This window comes from Melospiza georgiana, chromosome Z, assembly GCF_028018845.1.
Source record: "Melospiza georgiana isolate bMelGeo1 chromosome Z, bMelGeo1.pri, whole genome shotgun sequence".
Classification (NCBI taxonomy): domain Eukaryota; kingdom Metazoa; phylum Chordata; class Aves; order Passeriformes; family Passerellidae; genus Melospiza; species Melospiza georgiana.
The window spans coordinates 81525575-81545531 of NC_080465.1; the positions used below are offsets into that span (position 1 = coordinate 81525575).

At 50.2% G+C, this 19957-nt stretch overlaps 1 protein-coding gene across 1 annotated transcript; it reads right to left on the reverse strand.

The window, feature by feature from the left end:
• Positions 1 to 8772: 8772 nt before the first annotated feature.
• On the reverse strand, positions 8773 to 19738 carry SMAD7 (SMAD family member 7). Its single transcript, XM_058044584.1, has 4 exons — positions 18845 to 19738; positions 17912 to 17965; positions 12904 to 12978; positions 8773 to 8843 (listed from the first exon to the last, which is right to left on the reverse strand). The coding sequence occupies exons 1-4, from the start codon at positions 19353 to 19355 to the stop codon at positions 8773 to 8775; spliced, it is 711 nt and encodes a 236-aa protein (XP_057900567.1). The 5' UTR covers positions 19356 to 19738.
• Between the last annotated feature and the right edge of the window lie 219 nt (positions 19739 to 19957).

Below are 19957 nucleotides of genomic sequence, written 5' to 3' on the forward strand. Positions count from 1 at the left end.
GGAAGGAAGGGAAGGGAAGGAAGGAAGGAAGGAAGGAAGGAAGGAAGGAAGGAAGGAAGGAAGGAAGGAAGGAAGGAAGGAAGGAAGGAAGGAAGGAAGGAAGGAAGGAAGGAAGGAAGGAAGGAAGGAAGGAAGGAAGGAAGGAAGGAAGGAAGGAAGGAAGGAAGGAAGGAAGGAAGGAAGGAAGGAAGGAAGGAAGGAAGGAAGGAAGGAAGGAAGGAAGGAAGGAAGGAAGGAAGGAAGGAAGGAAGGAAGGAAGGAAGGAAGGAAGGAAATTTCTGCCATTTTTTCCTAATTTTCTCCTATTTTTCTCCAATTTTCCTCCAATTTTTTCCCTATTTTTTTCAATTTTTCCCTATTTTTTTCAATTTTTTCTCCTATTTTTCCCAACTTTTCCCTAATTTTCCCCCTATTTTTGCCATTTTTTTTCTAATTTTTCTCCATTTTTTTCCCTATTTTTTCTCCTAATTTTTTCCCAAGAGAAAATTTCAGGGTGCCTGGGAGTAAATAGTTTGGGGTTTTTTTTTTAGTGCCAGGTAGGGTGAAAGTTTCTGCTGTGAGAAAGACAAAAAAAAAAAAGAAAAGAAAAAAGAAAAAAAAGAAAAGAAAAGAAAAGAAAAGAAAAGAAAAGAAAAGAAAAGAAAAGAAAAGAAAAGAAAAGAAAAGAAAAGAAAAGAAAAGAAAAGAAAAGAAAAGAAAAGAAAAGAAAAGAAAAGAAAAGAAAAGAGAAAAGAAAAGAAAAGAAAAGAAAAGAAAAGAAAAGAAAAGAAAAGAAAAGAAAAGAAAAGAAAAGAAAAGAAAAGAAAAGAAAAGAAAAGAGAAAAGAAAAGAAAAGAAAAGAAAAGAAAAGAAAAGAAAAGAAAAGAAAAGAAAAGAAAGCCCTGCAAGCATGTTGTTGCAGACTTACAGGGGCTCAAGAGCAAACACCACTGTGGCAGATGGCAAGGCTGGACCAGGAGTAATGTCCAAAAATATTAAAAAATATATTATAAATTATGGGGTGATGCATGTCCCCTGCATTTACAGGACGGCAGAGAAAGAACCTGAGTGAAACTGCCGAGTTCATGGAGTCCACCAAACCAGAAATTTGATTCATAAACATCCTATTAGTCACTGCTACTGTCTAATTACGGTGATTAATCAATTACCACGGCTAAAAACGACTCCAGAAGAGAAGAGCCCTTTTCTTGTGACCATTCTCCTTAAAAGCCAGGCAAGGCTGGAGCTACAAGGTGGTGGGGCGGGGGGGGGAAAATATGCAGGCACACACCAAAAATGCCTGTCTGCCTGTCTCCAGTGGTTAGAGGAGCCAGCTGACTCCAGTTTCCTCCGTACCAGGCTTCAGGCCTCATCAGCCATGCAAATTATAGAGTACCGTGCTGTCTGAAGGCCGAATTTCGACTCAGCTCAGAGAAAAGCCTTAGAGGAAGGGTGGGGATGAAGAAGCCAGCCAAATCCATTCATAATATTTACAGTAAATGGGCCTCTTTGCTGTTGTTTAGTATACAGTCAGCCTAATTATTTTTGAAGTTTTAATTTAAAGAACCTTCTTTATCTGCCTCTCCTCCTGCACCCCTCAAAGGTGTGGGAAAGCTGTTCCCTTGTTTCAAAAAAGCAGTAGGACGGGAATCCCTTCCCCAAGCTCCAGCTCGACGGTTGGGTGGGACAAAGGGATGCGGCAAGGGCTGAGACCCTTCCAGAGCCAACAAAATCCATGGGGTTTTTGGGACTCCCAGGCCATCCAAAGGGGCGCACAGATCCATGTGGAACCCCCCAGAAATCCTGTTTTGTTGCTCTTCTGTGCTGGTGGGAGGTGGTGCAGGTGCTCCACTGCCCTGTGCACGCTCCACCCTTCTCCCCTTCCTTGAGGCGACCCGAAATAATCTCACTTTTGTAACAAATCAGCCAAGAGAGCCGTCTGGAGAGCACAGCCCGTGAGGTGCTGCCCTGGGAGCTCCAGGTGACTCAGGGCTGGTCCCAGAGAGGAGCAGCCACCTCCTCCATGCTTCAGCCCCAGCTAGCAGGACACACCTCTTCCCCACCCAAACCCAACCCAGATCCCAGCCAGAAACCTTCTGAGAAAGAGAAACCAGCACACAAAGGGCTCCTGACTTTACTGCAATGCAAATCAGACCTGGGGACGAGCTTGCCAAGAATCTCTCTCCTGGCTCTGGCTGTGCTGGAGGCTCCTGTGGCAGCATCCTGCCCTTCTCCCTTCTGGGATAAATCACACCATGGATGCTGGAGCCACCAGAGGCCACTGCCAGCCGTGGGGTACCAGCCCCCCTAATGCAGCTGGGGGTTAGAGGATGACCTTAAAAAGCTTTTGCAGTGAAAAATAAAGCAGGCTTCACTGTTGCAAGGCAGGAAAGGTCATCCAGCACCCCGGGATGCCCTGGGGAGGGCAGGGATACATCCCCCAGGAAAGCCACAGCTCTCCACCAACAACATGTAGCCATGTGGGCTACACATTAAAAACCTTGTTAAGGCCTTAATAAAAACTGAAGTAGAGCAGTCTAGGATTTCCAAAGGGATACCCAATACCCAGATGTGTGTTAGGATTGTTTCCCCTCCCCAACTGCATTACACACATACACACAACACAGCATCATTGCTGCTCTTATTCCAACACTGAAAAAAAACCCCAACCCTCTCCCTGCAGCACACTGACCCAGAATTCTCCCCTAAAGACTGAAAACAGACGTAAATATATGTTTCTCCCCACACCAAAAAAATAAAAAAACCCCACGTCTCCCAGCAACTTTTCCCAGAGCAGCATCTCCCTCGCAGGGATGTAAACCCATGGAAAAAGCAGAGTAGGAACAAAAGTCCTTTTCACGTTTGTCGTGCCCCGCTCCATAACAATTATGAAAACTGTTTAGCTGGGCTGGCATTTGGAGCATTTACTGCATTCCTGCCAATAAATTCCAGTCCCGGATCCGATGGAAAAGGCTCCCTCCCTCCCCTTTCCCCTCCCTCCCTTGCCTTCATTCCTCCTGGCTTTCTTTACAACCTAATACCCTGTCGACGCGGGGCCAGGGCCTACTTAGGGGGAAAAAAAAACACCCAGCGCCAGACTGGAGACAGCAGGCAGACTGAAAAAGTTAATCATTACTTCTGTCTGCCTTCATAATCTAATCACGCCTATTCCTAAGAGCAGGCGGCGGAGCACGCCATACATGGAATATGTACATCCCCGCCCAGGGACGGACAGACGGACACACGGACAGCACCAGCCCCGGCCCGGGCAGGGGGCAATCAAGGGATGGACAGACAGGACGGATGGCGTTGGAAAGGAGTTCACAAGCCTGGCCATGCACACGCACACACACACCCCTCCCCTCGCCTCTCACTTTGCTCTGGATTAATAACGCGCAGCAATTATAGAGAATATTATATTAATTAAGTAATTAACCCTCCCGGCGCTCCGGCGGAGCTGGCACCCCCTTCCCGCAGACAGAGGCCAGCAGAGGTTTGCCCCGGGCCATGAAACGGGGCAGGTCGGCAGCACACAGGTTAAGAAAAAGCCCCAAAAACTCCTCGTGGCTCATCTCACCCCAGTTCTGGTGGCCAAGTCCTGAGAGGGGACCTGCTGTGACCAGGGTGGCATCACCAACAGCCAGCAGCATCCTCCCATGGGCACAAAATTTGGGGGATTTGGGGTGTCACAACAACCAGCAGCATCCTCCCATGGGTACAAAATTCAGGGGATTTGGGGTGTCACAACAACCACCAGCATCCTCCTATGGGTAGAAAACTCAGGGGACTTGGGGTGTCACCAACAACCAGCAGCATCCTCCCATGGGCACAAAATTCAGGGGATTTGGGGTGTCACCAGCACCCAGCAGCATCCTCCTATGGGTACAAAATTCAGGGGATTTGGGGTGTCACCAGCACCCAGCAGCATCCTCCCTTGGGCACAAAATTTGGGGGATTTGGGGTGTCACAACAACCACCAGCATCCTCCTATGGGTAGAAAACTCAGGAGACTTGGGGTGTCACCAGCACCCAGCAGCATCCTCTCACAGGCACAAAATTCAGGGGATTTGGGGTGTCACCTGCACCCAGCATCATCCTCATATGGGTACAAAACTCAGGAGACTTGGGGTGTCACCAACAGCCATCAGCATCCTCCCACAGGGACAAAGCCCATGGGAATTGGGCATCACTGGGATGCAGCAGCATCCTCCCATGGGGCTGAAGCCCAGAGGATTTGGGCATCACTGAAACGCAGGAGCATCCTCACACAGGGATAAAGCCCAGGGAATCTGGGGCTTGGCAAGCCCAGCAGCACACCAGCTTCTCCAGAAAATAACTGCAGTGCAGCTCTCAGGTGAGCCAAGGCTTCATGCTCTTGACACCCAGGATACATTTTCCATGCTTGGCTGTGACAAAGAACAGTAAAACTACAGGCCTCTGCTTATGATTTATGGGTTTGTTCCTTATCATGAGCTAAAAAGTCTCAGACTGGCTTCCAAAGAAAATGAATTCATCAGTTCAAACGCAGTGATGTAACTTCAGGCTCCCAGCTCCTTTTCCAAATAAAACTCCTGTTACTTGATTCCTGCTCAAAGAATGATTTTACGGAGTTATTGACTCCATCCGCTCTGCCTGGGAAGGTGCTGCCGGAGTCCAGCCACGAGGTCACTGACAGCCTCATCCCATGGCTTAGTTTCTTGACTATTTTGCCATTTTTTCTGCTTTTCTACTCAAAACCTCAATTTGGACACCAAATGCTCAGCTCCTCTGGTATTATTTTGCATCACCCGTCATGGAGGGGGCTCCTCCTCAGCAGTGACACCTGGTAATTTTTATCACCCGTAAATTCGACCCACAGCCTTCCATCACCAAAAATCACTGGATCCACAGCCAACCTCTCCACTTGCAAAAGTGACAGATGTCTGAATTTCCACCACCTTCCTAACAGCCACAAAGTCACCTTTGTTGATGAAGTTCTGGCTTCTATGAACAAAATCTCTCTAACCTGTGTAAGCATTACATAGAATCCTACACAAATATGGAACACATTCAGTACACAATGAATATATTGAATATATTGAACCTATATATCTATAGAATAGATACATAATATGTTGTCTGTATCTTATATAATTATATAAATAATACATGGAATAAATTATCTCCATACATATTCAACCTACACACAGAGATTGAATAGATTTTGCTCATTATTTAACCATATCCAGCCTCGCTTATTACGTGCATCTCTAAGATACATATTTACAACTAAGGTTAAGGGCCTGAGCGATACTGAATTATTCCTTTAATGGTAACATTTGCCTTTCCACATGCTCAGGGAAAAGTCACAGGAGCCAGGACTTTGTCCCAAAGCTGGCTGACCAAACCAAGCATCCCAACAGGGATCCCAGGTGATGGCTGAGGGAGGGTGAGGAAGGACCACGGAGCCTGGCACTGTTCCCCACACACGGGAGCATCACCAAGAGCATCACCAGGACCTCCTGCAACCAGCCCACGGTGCTCCAGCACTGCCAGCACAGCCCAGCCAGCAGGGCTGAAGCCAGAAGGATTTTTTTGTGTAGTGAGGTTAAAAGGGTAGAGAAGGGCTGAGCCAGCTCTTACAGGGTGTTTTTTTTTTTTTTGTTGGTTTTTTTTGGTTTTTTTGGTTTTTTTTGGTTTTTTTGTTTTTCCCCTTGCAAGTTAAAACCAAGATAATGACACTGGGTGGGGACCAATTTGAAGGGCTGAGCAGCCAAACCAAAATTAGTCTCCCGGCCAAGAGCTTCCTAGGCCTCACAGTTTGGGGAAGGAAGCTGAGAAAAAGCATGAAAATAAAATAAAAAAAATTCCTCGGGAAGCTGGACCGTCGCGCTCAAGCAAAGGTGACCCTGCTAGTCAAATATTTTTCAACATAATAAAAATAAAATCAAGCACTGGACCAGCCTCCCTTGGAAAAGCAGGGCCTATGAGATGGTGTTTTATCCCCCTTTTTTCTCTTTTTCTTTCTTTTCCCTCCCCTGGCACTTTCTTTCCTTTCACTAATAACTATGTTTTCTTGCATTTTTTTCTTGGCGCTTTCCTCATAAAAGACTGATGTAATTTCCTGTCTTGTCCCAATGTTTCCTGTTAATTAACAGGGTGAAAGTTATCATCATGCATTTAAATGGCAACCCAAAAGAAGGGAGGGAAAAAAACAGGGGAGAAAAAAAAAAAAGAAAAGAAAAAAGAAAAGAAATGAGAGTTTGCTGTCTTCTAGCAAGCACCACATCACATTCCCAGCAGCCCAAAAATACCCTGGAAAAAGCTTTTTGGAACTGATGGCTTGAGCCCATGGGCAAAGACCCCCTGAAGGGTGGCAGCAGGTCTGTGCACAGGGGATCCAAGCCTGGATGGGGATGGAAAATCCCTACAATGCTTGCCCAGAAAAGCTCTTTTCTTGCATTAAGAAGGAAAATAAAGGAAGAAGGGAAACAAGAAGATGGAAAACAGGAAGAAGAAAGAAAAGAAGCAGAAGAAGAAAAAGAAGGGAAAAAAGTCAAGGGGGAAAAGAGAAAAAGGAGAAGAAGAAAAAGAAGGAGGAAATGAAGGAGGAGGAGAAAAAGGAGAAAGAAGAAGAAGAAAAAGAACGAGAAGAAGGAGAAAAAGAAGGAGAAGAAAGAGAAGAAAAAGTAGGAGAAGAAGGAGAAAAAGAAGAAGAAGGAGAAAAAGAAGAAGGAGAAAAAGAAGGAGAAAAAGAAGAAGAACAAGGAGAAGAACAAGGAGAAGAACAAGGAGAAAAAGAAGGAGAAAAAGAAGGAGAAAAAGAAGGAGAAAAAGAAGGAGAAAAAGAAGGAGAAAAAGAAGGAGAAAAAGAAGGAGAAAAAGAAGGAGAAAAAGGTGAAGGAAAACAGAAGAAAAAAGAGGGAAAATGGGAAAAGAAAATGGAAGAATAAAGGTCAAAAAAGAAAGAGAAATAAAGTAAAATAACTTGTAGAGAAAGAGGCAGACAGCAACACCCAAGATGTTGCATTAATTAAAAGAAGTTGAAGAATAGAGGAAGGGAAAAAAAAAAAAGAAAAAAAAAAAAAAGAAAAACCCAGGGGCTAATCCAAAGACAGCAGGCGGAAATCCTGTGAGCTGCCGAGCTCCTTGCTTGCCTGCCCTGAGCCCCGTGCAGGATCAGGCTCCTCCGTGCCCTCTGTTCCTCAACAGCAGCCGTGACGCAGCCGGTACCCCGGCGGCACCGCGGCCACGCCGGCGGCGGGCGAAAACAAAGCGATTTAGGCAAAAAGCGAGGGTGGCTAGAACAGAGACTGTGCCTCAGCGGTTAATAATATCCCAGCGCTGAAAATAAACTGGGAAGGAAGCTCCTTTGTGACAGTAGGCAGGCGGCCAGGCTGCGGCGTGGGTCATTCACGCCGGCGGGGGACGGCAGAGGGGTTGGCACCCACCCGCCACCCTGCTGGAGCACAGCGAGGGCTGGGGACAGGGATCCTACACTCAGCTTTCCCCTGGGCACCCTAAAATGCCCTGCACCCCATTGTAAGCCAGCAGGGAGGGTTAGGGTGCTGGCCACAGTGGCTGGAAACAGGCATCCCCCATGGCCATGGCAGGGAAATGCGCGTGGCTAGTGTTACTGGTTCCTTTGGTGTAAGCGATACCCACTGGCAGACACTGGGCATGGAAACGATGCAGCCACATCCCTGCCAGCCCGGGGCTGCTCCTCTACGAGTGTTTTTGTCCCACCGAGTTTTAAATGTCCCCAGTGATCAAGTTGCTCAGCGCGACAGCTACTGCGAGCGGAGCGCGGTTTGAACTGACACTCAGCTTCCAAAATTCCCCTTCCTAGCCCCATTCTTCGCTAAAAAGCACCATGTTGTGGGATTAAAACACAAGTGACCCCATCACTCTTCCCACCACCATCCCCACTGTGATGGACTTGCTGATTCTGGGGTCTTTTGCATTTTGTCATCAGCTCTTCCAAAGGCACCATTGACTGGGAAAATCTACTGGCGTCTGAAAAATAGGTTTAATGAAGCTGTACAGGTATGGATTGAAATTATCTAATGGGGGCAGCACCTCTGCTATCATTTCTGTTTTAAAACACATTGTACAAGAGTATCTAGGAAAGGCTCAAGAGGCTCTAGAGCACTTAAAAGTAATTATTAAATGGATTCTATTTGCTTTGGAAGGATTTTAATCGGCGAAACGCCCGCAGCTGGGAGGAGGATCCCAGCTGTGTCCCAGGGGGGGTCCCCACAGGGTGAGAACCCCCTTAGGAAAAAAAAAAAAAAAAAAAGAAAAAAAAAAAAAAAAGAAGAAAAAAACCCTCACGGGGCTTGGAGGAACCGGAGCGGGTGGCCAAGCCAAGAGCCCGGGGTCAGTGCCAAGCACCAGCTCCCTCCTCCCAGTCGGCCACGGTCAGATGATGTGCGAGGCGAGCCGGGAGGCTCCTAGTCTGGCAGGCAGCCTGCTCTGCTCCAGAGGCTCCAGCGCTGTCATCCTGGCATTAACCCCTGATAACCTTGTCCTTTCCAGGACGGGACTGTGGCTTTTAGGTAAGCAGGGAGCAGGGGGTCATGTCTCCCAGCGAGGCTGGGAAGGAAAGGGTGCGACGCCCCGCGACGCTCAAAGCGAATTAAAAAATACCGAAACGACGTAAGCTCAAAAATAAACCAAAAATAAGTGACTTAAAGAAAAAAAAAAATTCCCAAGCAATTGTTTATCCCTGGGACAAATATACAATCCTAGTTCCACAGGAAGATGTCTCAATTTCAGATTATAATAGGATGCCAATTTGTAAATAAAGGCATTTCACAGGAGGTTATAAACTCCGTAGGGGAGGGAGGTGGAAGTAGGGGGAACGGGAAAACACAGGCAGGGCTCTGGCGGAGAAACAGCACAGGATCCTGTTTACATGGGCAAGGGGAGAGCGACGGGAAGCCGCTTTGGGGGGCAAATATCTCCGGATTTGGACAAGGTGCTTCTTCCCCGTCGAGCAGATACCAGCAGGGATCAGAGGCATAGTGAAACATTCCCGGCCTGTCCGCAATTTTAGAATGAAATGTCAATCAGCCAAGAGGTCCCTTGAACCAGACAAGGTCCCACAGCACAGAGAGCCAGAGGAGGGAACGATGCCAATGCTCTTCCAGCCTGGGGAAGTCTTTTCCCTGAGTTTTTGGTGTGGAGTTGGGAGGGAGAAACTGAGTCTGTGCCTGCTGCAGAAGAGCCTTGTTGGTTTCCCAGTCTCAAGGCTTGCAGAACCTCGATCCAGCACCCGCCAAGAACCATCACTCAACAGCCACTGCCTCTTGGAGAGCCTGAGGTGCTTCCAGAGTTTGGGCAAATCAGCAGAATTAGGCCAAAATCTGGATAACCTCTCAGGTTTGGCATTTTAGGAGCAACCTCTATAAAAAAGGGGTGGATGTGGCGAAGACACAAGCCAGCTCAACTTGCTCTCCCTCTCTGAGGACAAGGTCTGGACTTCTTGAGAGCATTGCTTTGCCAGCAGGTCCAGCACCAACCCCACCAGCTACTTCTACCCTTGGATCAAGGCTTCCCCATGGATCATACAGGAACTTGGCTCCCACCAACCTGATGCCACCAAACCTTGGGCCAGCCACCTTCAGGCACTCCAGCCATGGCTTTGCTTGTTTGAAAGAAGTCACAACCAAACACATCTGCTGAGAACAAGTCAGCTCAAAATACAGGAAAACCACCCTCTGTCTCCTATTTACGGGAATTATTTTTATCCCCAATGGGATATTTTTGCTCTTTAACCACACGGAGGACAGAAAGGATCTGGCTGGCAATACCTGAGCACAGCCGTGTCAGTGGGAGCAACCGTGAGCGAGGAGTCCTGACCTACCCACAGGCTGACCACCGACAAAAATAAAGATGATATAAGAAAATAAATAAAGCCAAGAGTACACAAGTGAGAGCCAGTGCCTTGGGGGAAGCGAGGGGTACATCAGGCAGAGAATAATGGGATGGCTGGGGAAGAGAGAGCAGAGGTGGGATGGGAAGGGGACACCAGCATGATGTGAAGGACTAACCAGGATTGCATTCCTGGGTCATGGAGAGAACAGAAAGAAGAGGGAGGGAGGGAAAGAGCAGCTCAGAGTGGTTATCACAAGGGGGAAACACTCCCTGTGCGTGCCCCAGCCACGCTGCTCCCCCGCCTCACGTCCTCCAGAGCCTCTGGTATCCATCAGCACAACTGCCTGCAGCCCCAGCACAGACAGAGCCCAGCAGAGGCTGATCTGAGTCTCCTCCCCACCAAAGGCTCCTCACAGAGAGCTGCAAGGATGCCCACTTTGAGCCCCTCCAATGCTCCCCTTGCCACCATCCTCTCCCCACGCATTCCCCTGCCAGAGTGGCCGTGAACCCCAGGCTGGCCTCACTCCCGAGTTCTCAGTGCTGAGAGTGATCTTCCTTGCCAAATCCTGCTCTTTAAGACATCAGAGCAGGGCTGCCGATGCTGCTGCTACACCAGCACCCACCACACCCCACTAATGACCAAAGGCTGCAGTGCTGCAGGATCCCACCAGCACCACCACCAACCACCTGTGATGTCCTTTCCCTCACACACCCGCTCCAGTTTCCAAATTAGCAAAATAATTACTCTTTTTTTTTTTTTTTCCCCTTTTTTAAGCCATCCTTTCGCCAAGGAGCTGCAAATCCAACACTGTACAGGTCTGGAGGGGAGGAGGGATGCTGGATTCTCCACCCAGCATCACCCATCCCTATCTGCCCAAACACAGATAAGACCAAGCCAAAGCTGGCCACGTACCCTGCCAATAACTCATTAAAGCCCTCTTCAAACACACTCTTGTCCTAACTAAAATATGCAGGAGGAGGTAGGAGAAAAAAGGAGGAGAAAGTGAGCTTTGGAGGATTGCTCCAAAGCGCGTTTATTTTCCTTTCTTGACTGGGTCTCTCCAGTTGGGAATTTTCAGCACTGCACTTCTGCGCGCGGAAGGGAGATGCCAGTAAATCAGAGCAAATTCAAAACAAATGCTCTTTCATGTGGAGGCATTCGGCTTTGTTTCAGGGCTTGGGTAGCTAACCATATCCCTTCAAGAGTCAACTCTCCTATCAGCTCCTCATTAAACTAAATGGCTACAATTACATTTGGGGAGGAAAAAAGAGTGGTTAATGATCGTAAAAAGGTTCTGTTTCCAGGCTTGGGGAGGGGGGGGGACCTTTGATAAGGGAGACAAGGAAAAAAAAAAAAAAACAAATCCAATGAAATAACAGCAATAGAATAAGTTAAAAATGTACTTTCAGGTGGAAATGTGCTTTCATTTGGGAAGAAGCTCAATTAAGGAGCTAGGGGGGTCCCCTTCCCGCAGCCTTTTGGGAGGCACCAGGAACGAGCCATGTTATTTCCTGCAGCCCAAGCCCCCACCTCCTGCCTTCCCTTCGGGAGCAGAGCTGCCAGACGAGATGTTATCAATAGGCTGAACCTTACAGAAAGCCCCCTTTTAAAAGCGAGTACTTCCTCTGCTTATTTCATGTGGTATCCTGTGGAACTGAACTCTCTCCTCCCCTCTGCAATGGGTGTATTTCAGGAGGAAAAAGGAAAAAAAGAAAAAAAAGAAAAAAAAGATCTAACAACATCCTTATTGTGTTGTTTTGCTTCTTGTCTTTTTTCTTTCTACAGTCCCTTTTTTTTTTTTTTTATTATTCCCTGAAGCTATAGGCTCCAATGGTAAAAAAAAAATTTAAAAAACACAAATCCTTCTGCCTCTAAAAAAAAAAAAAACCCCAAACAGCAACAAGTTTTCCTGTTCCCTCTCCCCCTTCGTTTGATTAATTCTCATTAGGGCCTTTGAACAAACAATATGCTCCCCTCTCAAATAACAGACAGGGTATATATTACACCCAAAGAAAAACAAACAAGGCTCACTTAAAGACATCACATCCACACCAAACGCAATTCCTGGAGAGAGGCAGGGGCAGATGCACGCGCGTGCAGCCGCCGCCGACCTCATTCCGAATTCCAGTTTCAGGGTGATGAATAAATCATAAATCAAGGAGACATCCCCACAAAGGCAAGCACCTTCAAACATCAGCCAGTACCTGCAGGTACATGGTTTCAGACACTTTAATCCTGGTAGAGACACTGAGGTGGCCAGTCTGGGGTGGAAGATGACGTGCTGGAGACATCACACCTTGGAAATGGGGTTGGGAGTTGGACTGGGTGACCTTCAAAGGTCCTTTCCAACCCAAACTGCTCTGTGTCTCTACACAAACTCCAAGAGGGGTGGAGAAAGTACCTAACAAGCCTCCATCCTCTAACAGCAATTGGAGGCTGAAGGAGATGGCAAGTAGGAAAACAATGGAAATCACTGAATATATCAGGAAGGGGCACAAAAACATCATCAACTCTCTCTGCAACATCCTCTATAAAAACAGGCCATCTTTCCTCCGCAGGCACCACGAGTCTTGTCCATCAGGTGTGGGATGCTGGTGACCTTACCAGGAGCAAAACCTGAGCAGGGCTCTCATCCCAGAGACAAGAGATTCCCCCCACCACCAAGTCAAGGATTTGACACCAAATCCTTCTTTAAGGTAGGACTGCACCTGTGCCCACCATAATCCACACACCTGAATGAATGGTCAACCATAATTGCTTAGCCTTCCCCTGCCTCAGTCCTTTTACCTCTTCCTGCCTTAGCCCAAAATGAATGGAGCATAAGGCTGGAATCCAAAGGAAGTACAGACACATGCAGGGATGGAGAACCTTGTCTGGGATTTCAACACATCCTCTGCACAACAGGTACACGGCTGCTACTGAAATTAAACCCAACTCCCGCTCTGAGCACACACTTCTCAGTGATGTGCATCCCCAAAACTCCCCCAGCATCACTTTGCCTTTTGTCAGGACCCCCAGCCAACGCGCCCCACGGCCAAGATCAAGGGCAGCAAGAGATGTCTTACCTGAGAGCCCCCCAGGGGCTAGACAATTAGTTCCCCCTGTTTCAGTGGAGGAAGGCACAGAGTCTGGACAATCTGCTGGAGCAGAGGAAGGAAAGGAGAAAAAAAAAAAAAAAAAGTCAGTATATAGGTGGTTCTTTGCAGGCTCCCAGCATCGCCCCAAGCAGAACACACATTCCAAAGGGCTTAGCAGGAAGCGATTACTAATTGTCCGTGCAGAGACGGTAGTTCATCAAGAAGCATCCACCCTAACTCGTTGTCTCAGTCAAGGCTGCGCTTCATCACCAGCCAGCTCTGATTATAGACTGGCAGAAATTACAGGCTGGCTGCCACCTCTCTGGACAAGTCACCGGCTAAGGAGATCAAGGTTGTCGCCGTTCTGATGCAAGTGAGCTTCCAAAAATGCTTAAACCGTGGCTTTGTGCACCCAATTTAGCCAAAACCTGTAACTCACCAAAATGGGAACCGAAAGGGAAACGTCTCATTGCTGCCCTTCTGCACCTTTGTGGCGCCCTGCTCGAGTTCTGTCACCAGCAGCAGCTGGCAGACCTTGTTGCCACCTCCTGGGCAACGGGACCCACTCCTCTGGGCACCACCAAAGGGCAGGGTAACACTGGCTGCTCCTCTAGAGGTTTCTCCCAATCTCCAGCAGGTGCTGGAGGATCAAGGTTTGGACCCCTCTACCCTCAGCCTGCTCTTCCAGGTGACAAAAATCAGAACAACACTTGGTCCTACAGAACAACTCCAGCTTTTTGGTCACTACCAGGTGGGACCATAAGCTGAAGAACAAGCCTGAGAAGACCTGCAAAGTTCATGCAAACTTCCAGTCCTGAAGGACTTTGGGTTTCTCCAAATTTGGGTTCTCTATGCCCTCATTTCGCCCACATCTGTATCCCAAAGCCAGGGCATCAAAAGGAGAGCTGAGATGATTTTCTCCCTACTGATAAAGCAATTCTGCCAGATCCCACCCCTGAAATACCAGTGAATAAGAAATTCCTGTCTGCATAACCTCATTTTATCAGAGTAAAGTAAAAGCCCTAACAGGAATATACAGTTTAACAGGATATACTTAATCAAACTGAAAACAATAGGGGAGACAGGAAATAGACTTACTTGTGAAATACTGTATATGATACGCTCTCTAAATGCCTTGTCGTGCTTTCTATGCTTTAAAGAATAGGGTTTTTACTTTTTTAACTCTTTCTACTCCAAACAGGAGATTTCCCCGCCATTCCCCTGTGACTGCTTCAACTGCTTGAGCTACAGATGCTTTCTGAACACAGGCTGGACCCCTGTGCCTGCCCTGGGCTCCCTGTGCCTGCAGCTGCAGCTCCCTGAGGAGTTCCTGGGGTAAGGGACATCACTGTCTTGCTGTAGAGATCGCACATGACCAGGTTCTCTATTACTACATCAGGCAGGACAGACTCCAAGCCAAACTCCAAACGCAAAACCCTAGCAATGGGGTGATGTGCTTCCATGCTTCTTCCCCAGCTCTCTTCCTGTGTCCCATCACCCAGAGGACAATTCCCCCCATCCATGAATCACCCCTGGAATTCTCTTTCCAAAACTCAGGGCTGGTGCAGCTCAACTCCAGACCAGCCAGGAGAGTCAGGTGTGGAATGAGCCAAAGGCAGAACCCTCACGGGGTGTTTGCCCTGTTCGTGGCTGGATTCATTGTTGCCTCTCATCCTGCCACCCACAGATCTGCTGGGGCTCTCCTTAGGAGCGGACACTGGGCTGGTTTTACCCTCAGCACCAGAGAGGTCGAGGATCAGACATTTGTCCAGCCTGGGGCACACCAATCTCCTCCCAGCTCTGCCTTCCCACAGCACGGAACCATTGCGGAGACACACAATTATTCCCTGTGGCCACCAGCCCAACCTTGCAAGGTGTCAAATAGCTCCTGGGAGCTGCCAAACCTCCAGCTCCCCCGAAAGCTGACACCACAGCAGGGCATTCGGCCCCACAGCGACATCCCAGCGAGTCTCCGGCACTCTCACACACACCAGAACCACCAAGTCCAGTCACGCCACAGCACAACTTGCAGCCCCTTGTCCCACTTAAAGCTGAGTCAAAATCTGCCTGGATTATTTGAGGGTGCTACTGTCCATCTCACTTTCAGCAGAGCTACAAGCTCCAGCAGGGACATCAGGAATGCTGAGAGCCACACACCTCCATCATCCATCCCTGCCAACATCCTCCGTGAGGAAAGTTGTCTCCTTGATAAAGGTCCTCCTCATCCCTGGAGGTGTCCAAGACCAGGCTGGAGGTGGCTTGGAGCAACCTGTTCTAGTGGAAGGTGTCCCTGCCTTGGAGCGAGATGCCTTTTAAGGTCACTCCAACCCCAACCATTCTGGGATTCTATGAATGAGCAAGCCAAGCTGACCCACAGCCTTCCCTCAGGTAACTCGGCCATCAAGGGCAGATCTGTCTGTTCTATGACAAGTACACAAATACCAGATCTATCCTACCAACACAGCCTGATGTGACATTTCATTGCCTGCAGCAGAATCCTAGCTCCTTGTCCATCCCTGCTTTCCTACAGCATGCAATGCAGCCTGTCTCAGCCTCCATCACCTCCAGAGAAACTGATTTAATCCCCAATGGTTAGGGGTTTTAAACAAAAAGAGAAGAGAGATTTAGACAAGATTGAAGAGAGAAATGGTTAATGATGGCAGTGGTGAGGCACTGGCACAGGTTGCCCAGAGAGATGGCAGATCCTCCATCCCAGAAACATTCCAGGTCAGGCTGGATGGGATTGGAGCAACCTGGTCTAGTTGAAGATGCTCCCACTCATTGCAGGAGGTTTGGACTAGATGGTCTTTAGGGACCCTTCTAACACAAACTTTTTGGTTCTCTGATCTGGCAACCTCTGCCAGAGCTCACACCAGTCCAGGGTTATTATCTGCCTATCTCTCCATATGAAGCACAAGACACAGCACTAAACACTTAACTTTCACCACCACCATCATGCTTGATGGAAAAGCAGGAGTTTCCTGCTGGATGCACATTCCCAGCTCCACTGCCAGAGCCCAAACACAGGGACTGTCCCCACTCAAGGCCCCAGGTGAGAATACAGCTGACGGGCACCAGCCAGGTAAAAAATCCTCACACCTTCCCGCAGTCCTCAACACGCAGCTGCCACGGGAGATGGCAGAGAGTCTGGGACAGGAAACCCTCAGTGCCCCTGCAGAGGAAATGCTGAGAAACCCTGAGCTTGCAGAACCCACCTGCCACCACAGACTTGCAGGCTCCGCCGGTGCCTGTCACAGCCCCGCCAGCCGGGGCTCAGCTGCCAAGTGCATTTTTCTTTCAAAAAGGAAAAAAAAGGAGGACTTTTTGGTGAGTAACCCAGTCGTTTCTGTGTTTCCGATGGGCAGCGTTAATCACTTCCTATTGGCCGACAGGAATAACTTTTCCTTTCGAAATGGCACATTCGTGTTCTGCGGCTTTTCTGTTTACACACATTTTGCTACCTTATGTCAACACTTGCTAATGAATAAATATATCATTCGGCTAACTGAAAATGAGATCCTGGCAGAGGCAGATTGGATGTTTAAATCCTGCTAATAGATTTTATCCTAACATCTTTACAGGAAACCAAAACCAAGTTTAACCCTTCTCTCCTGCAGCTCCAATCCCCTTCGCATCCCACGCCAGGATCATCAATGAGTGCAGAGAAAAGCCATAAAGGCAAAAAAATAGGAACTTTTGGGGGAGCACTGCAGGGATGCAGCCAAAATTATGTGTAAGGCACAAAGCTTCATGACCCAGCAGACCCTCAGAGTTTATTACAGAACAACCCTTCTGCATCCCAGCACATGCTCTGGATGCCCAACCTGCTCCCTATGTCCCTCTTTCATTCATGAGCCCTTATCTCCTGTTTTTTTCACACCAAGGCAAGATAGTTCATGCTTTGCAACCCAATTGTTTGTTAAACAGCTTTGTTTATTTCCCAAAGGCAAAAAAAAAGACTCATTAGTGTTCCCAAGGAGTTTGCAGAGGGGGATAAGGACAGTCCAGCCTCTGAGGAGGCAGCTGGCAGGATGAGACCCCCACCACCGAACCAGAGCAGCCTCAAGGATGGGGTTTCTTTTAGCCCTGAGACCCCGCAGAAAGGTAATTCCTCAGACACCGTTCTGTTGGCCAGAAAAACCCCGGCCAAACCCTCTTCAGGAATATCTGAGCATCCCCCCTTGCCGCCCTGCAGCGGTGCCAGGACCGCGGGACGCGACCGCAGGGACCACGGTGCTGCAGCCCACTCCCTGCAGAGCCACCCATCCCCGGGAAGCCAGGAGCTGCTCCTGCCGAGCTCCCCGCGCTTCCGACTCTCCTCCTCCCGCCAGCCTCATTTATCTCACACCCGGCGAGCTCGCTGCCAACCAAGAGTTTATGCAGACAACCGCAAGAGAGCCGGTGCCAGCCTCAAATGGGCTTCTCCCCTGGCACCCTGACATTCAATTACAGGCAACAGGCATGCACAGTGGTGCTAAGAAATTCAAGTTTTTAAAAGGTTAAAAAAATAACTTTTCAGAGTCTTTTCCCATTTTTTTTCCCCCCATCCTGATGAGGTAGGATTAGGCTCCTATAAAACTTAGAGAGATTTCTAACCAACCAGTCCATCTGTCAAGGTTCACTGGGATTCTCAGGCATCAGGGAGATGCTGTGCTGGATCCCAACCTAAATCCCTAAAAATTCACCCAGGGCTGCAGAAGCACTGCCATTTCCAACTGGAGTCTATGGTTTTCCTGGCTGACTCAAGCAGCGCAGGCCTGCACTGCACTGCAATCCCTTCTGAAGTTTACTGCCAGAGTTTTAAAGCCCTACTTTGTGCACAGAGTGGCTTAGATAAATTATATGTTAATTCCTACAAGGGTAGCAGGAGGCACAGAAGCACACAAGCCACCCAAAAGCAAAACGCATGACAAAGCCAGGAGACTCACTCCCCGATAAAGGGGCTGTTATGCCATTTTTTTATCTCTTACACTTGCATTGAAAAAAGTCCACTTACCAGTTGGTTTGAGAAAATCCATTGGATATCTGGAGTAGGGTGGAGGGGGAGACTCTGGAATTAGAGAAGTACAGAGAAAATAAAGGCAGAGCCATGAGAAAGAAAAAAAAAAAAAAAAAGAAAAAAGATAGGAACTTATGATAACAGTGGCATTCTTTTAGCAAAACTGTTTGTCTTAGCTCTGGGGGTTGGAGGCAGGGCAGCGAGGCGGTGATTGCCTTGATATTTAGCTGTCAGATAAACAAAAGGGGCCGTCTGGCGCCAGTCTCCCTGCTATCTGCCGCTCGGGCTGTCTGATCGGGGCCTCCTTGGCTCGGCGGAGCCGCGGCAGCGCCGGGGCCGCCCGGCCCTTAATCCCCCGGCACCGCTCGGGGACGGCGGGGAGGCAGCGCCGGGGGAGGGCAGGGGGTCCCGAGGTGGGGGCGTCGCCCCCTCCCCTAAATGCAAAAGGAAGTACATAAACCACGGCAAAGGAAAGTTTTTGTGCGTGTTCTGGGTTGTTTGTAGCGGGCCGGTTTTGGTTTGGTTTGGTTCATTTTTTCCTCCAGAAGGGAAAAAAAAAGTTTTGTAGGCCGGGAGGTGAGCGGGGCTGCATCCACGTATGCCTGTATCCCCTCCATACATGCATCCCCTCCAACCCCTGCACAGCTCCAGCCCCTGGGTCCTCCCTTGCACTCTGCCATCCTCTCCATCCCCTGCACCCCATCCCCTCCGTTCCCCACACCCCCGTATCCCGTCCCTCCCCTGCACACCTCCAGCCCCCGCGCCGCTGCATCCCCTCCACCTCTCGCATGCCCTCCAGCACCCCTGAATCCCCTGCAGCCCCGTATGCCCGCCATTCCCCCGTATTCCCACATCCCCCCAAGCCCTGCACACCTCTGACCCCTCCATCCCCCGCACGACCCGCATCCCCTGGCATGCCCGCCGCCGTACCTAGCTCGCAGAGCCGGCTGAGGTGGTGCGGGTTGCAGCAGACGAGCTCGGAGTGAGCCTTGCCGTAGGATTCACAGCAACATAGCCGCTTCACTTCGGAGCAGTGGCGGAGGTCGGGCCAGCGGAACACCTTGCACAGCAGCACGGGCAGCGGGTACCAGTGCTGTCCCAGCCGCGAGTCGGCCTTGGCGGGCAGCAGCAGGCAGGGGGTCCGCGCCCCGCCGCGGGACTCCACGGCGTGCAGCAGCCCCTCCAGCTGCCGCTCCTTCAGCCGCTTCAGCACGGCGTGGGTCAGCGCCTTCAGTTCCGCCTCCGCGCCCGCCGCAGCCCGCCCGCCGCGGCCCGCCTTGCCCGGGCAGCACCCGCGCCCCCCGCCCAAGTGCGCCCGGGGCTCGGCCACCGCCGCCGCCGCGCCGGGCTCGCCCGCCGCCGCCTCCTCCTCCTCCTCGCCGCCGGGCGCGCGGCTCCGCCAGAGCCGCCGGACGAGCACCGAGCGTTTGGTCCTGAACATGCGGGACGAGAGGAGGGGCCCCCGGCTACAAAACGGGCATGTCGTCCGCCGAGCATGAAGGGGCCGGCAGGCGGGATGCGGCGGCGGCGGGGGGCAGCGGCGGGGGGCAGCGGAGCCGAGGCGGGCTGTGGCATGCGCCAGTCTCCGCGCTGGGGCCGCGGGTCCCGCCGCCTCCCGCGGGGGGATGCGCCGGCCGCGCCTCCTCCCGCTGCGAGAAAATTTACAGAAAAATCGGATCGAGAAGAAAAAAATCAAAACTGAGAACAAGAAGAAGAAGAAGAAAAAAAAAAGGGGGACAAAATAAAGGCGGGGGGAAGGGAAGGGAGAGAGAGTCGCCGCTTGCTCCGGCGTTGCCCAAAAAAGCAAAGAAAAACGAAAAAATCCCCGTCTAGAGCCCGCGGCGCCCGTGGCGGGGGCAGGCGGGCGGGGGCTGCCGGCGCCGCGCCGCCGTGCGCGGGTGCGGAGCGCGGCCCGAGCCGCGGGGGAGCCTCGGCCGCCCCGGGGCCGCGGCGCCCATCAACCCGCCACGCCGGGGAGCGGGCGCGGCGGCGGCGGGGATGCGGCGCAGGGCAGAGCCAGCAGGCAAAAAAGAAAAAAAGAGC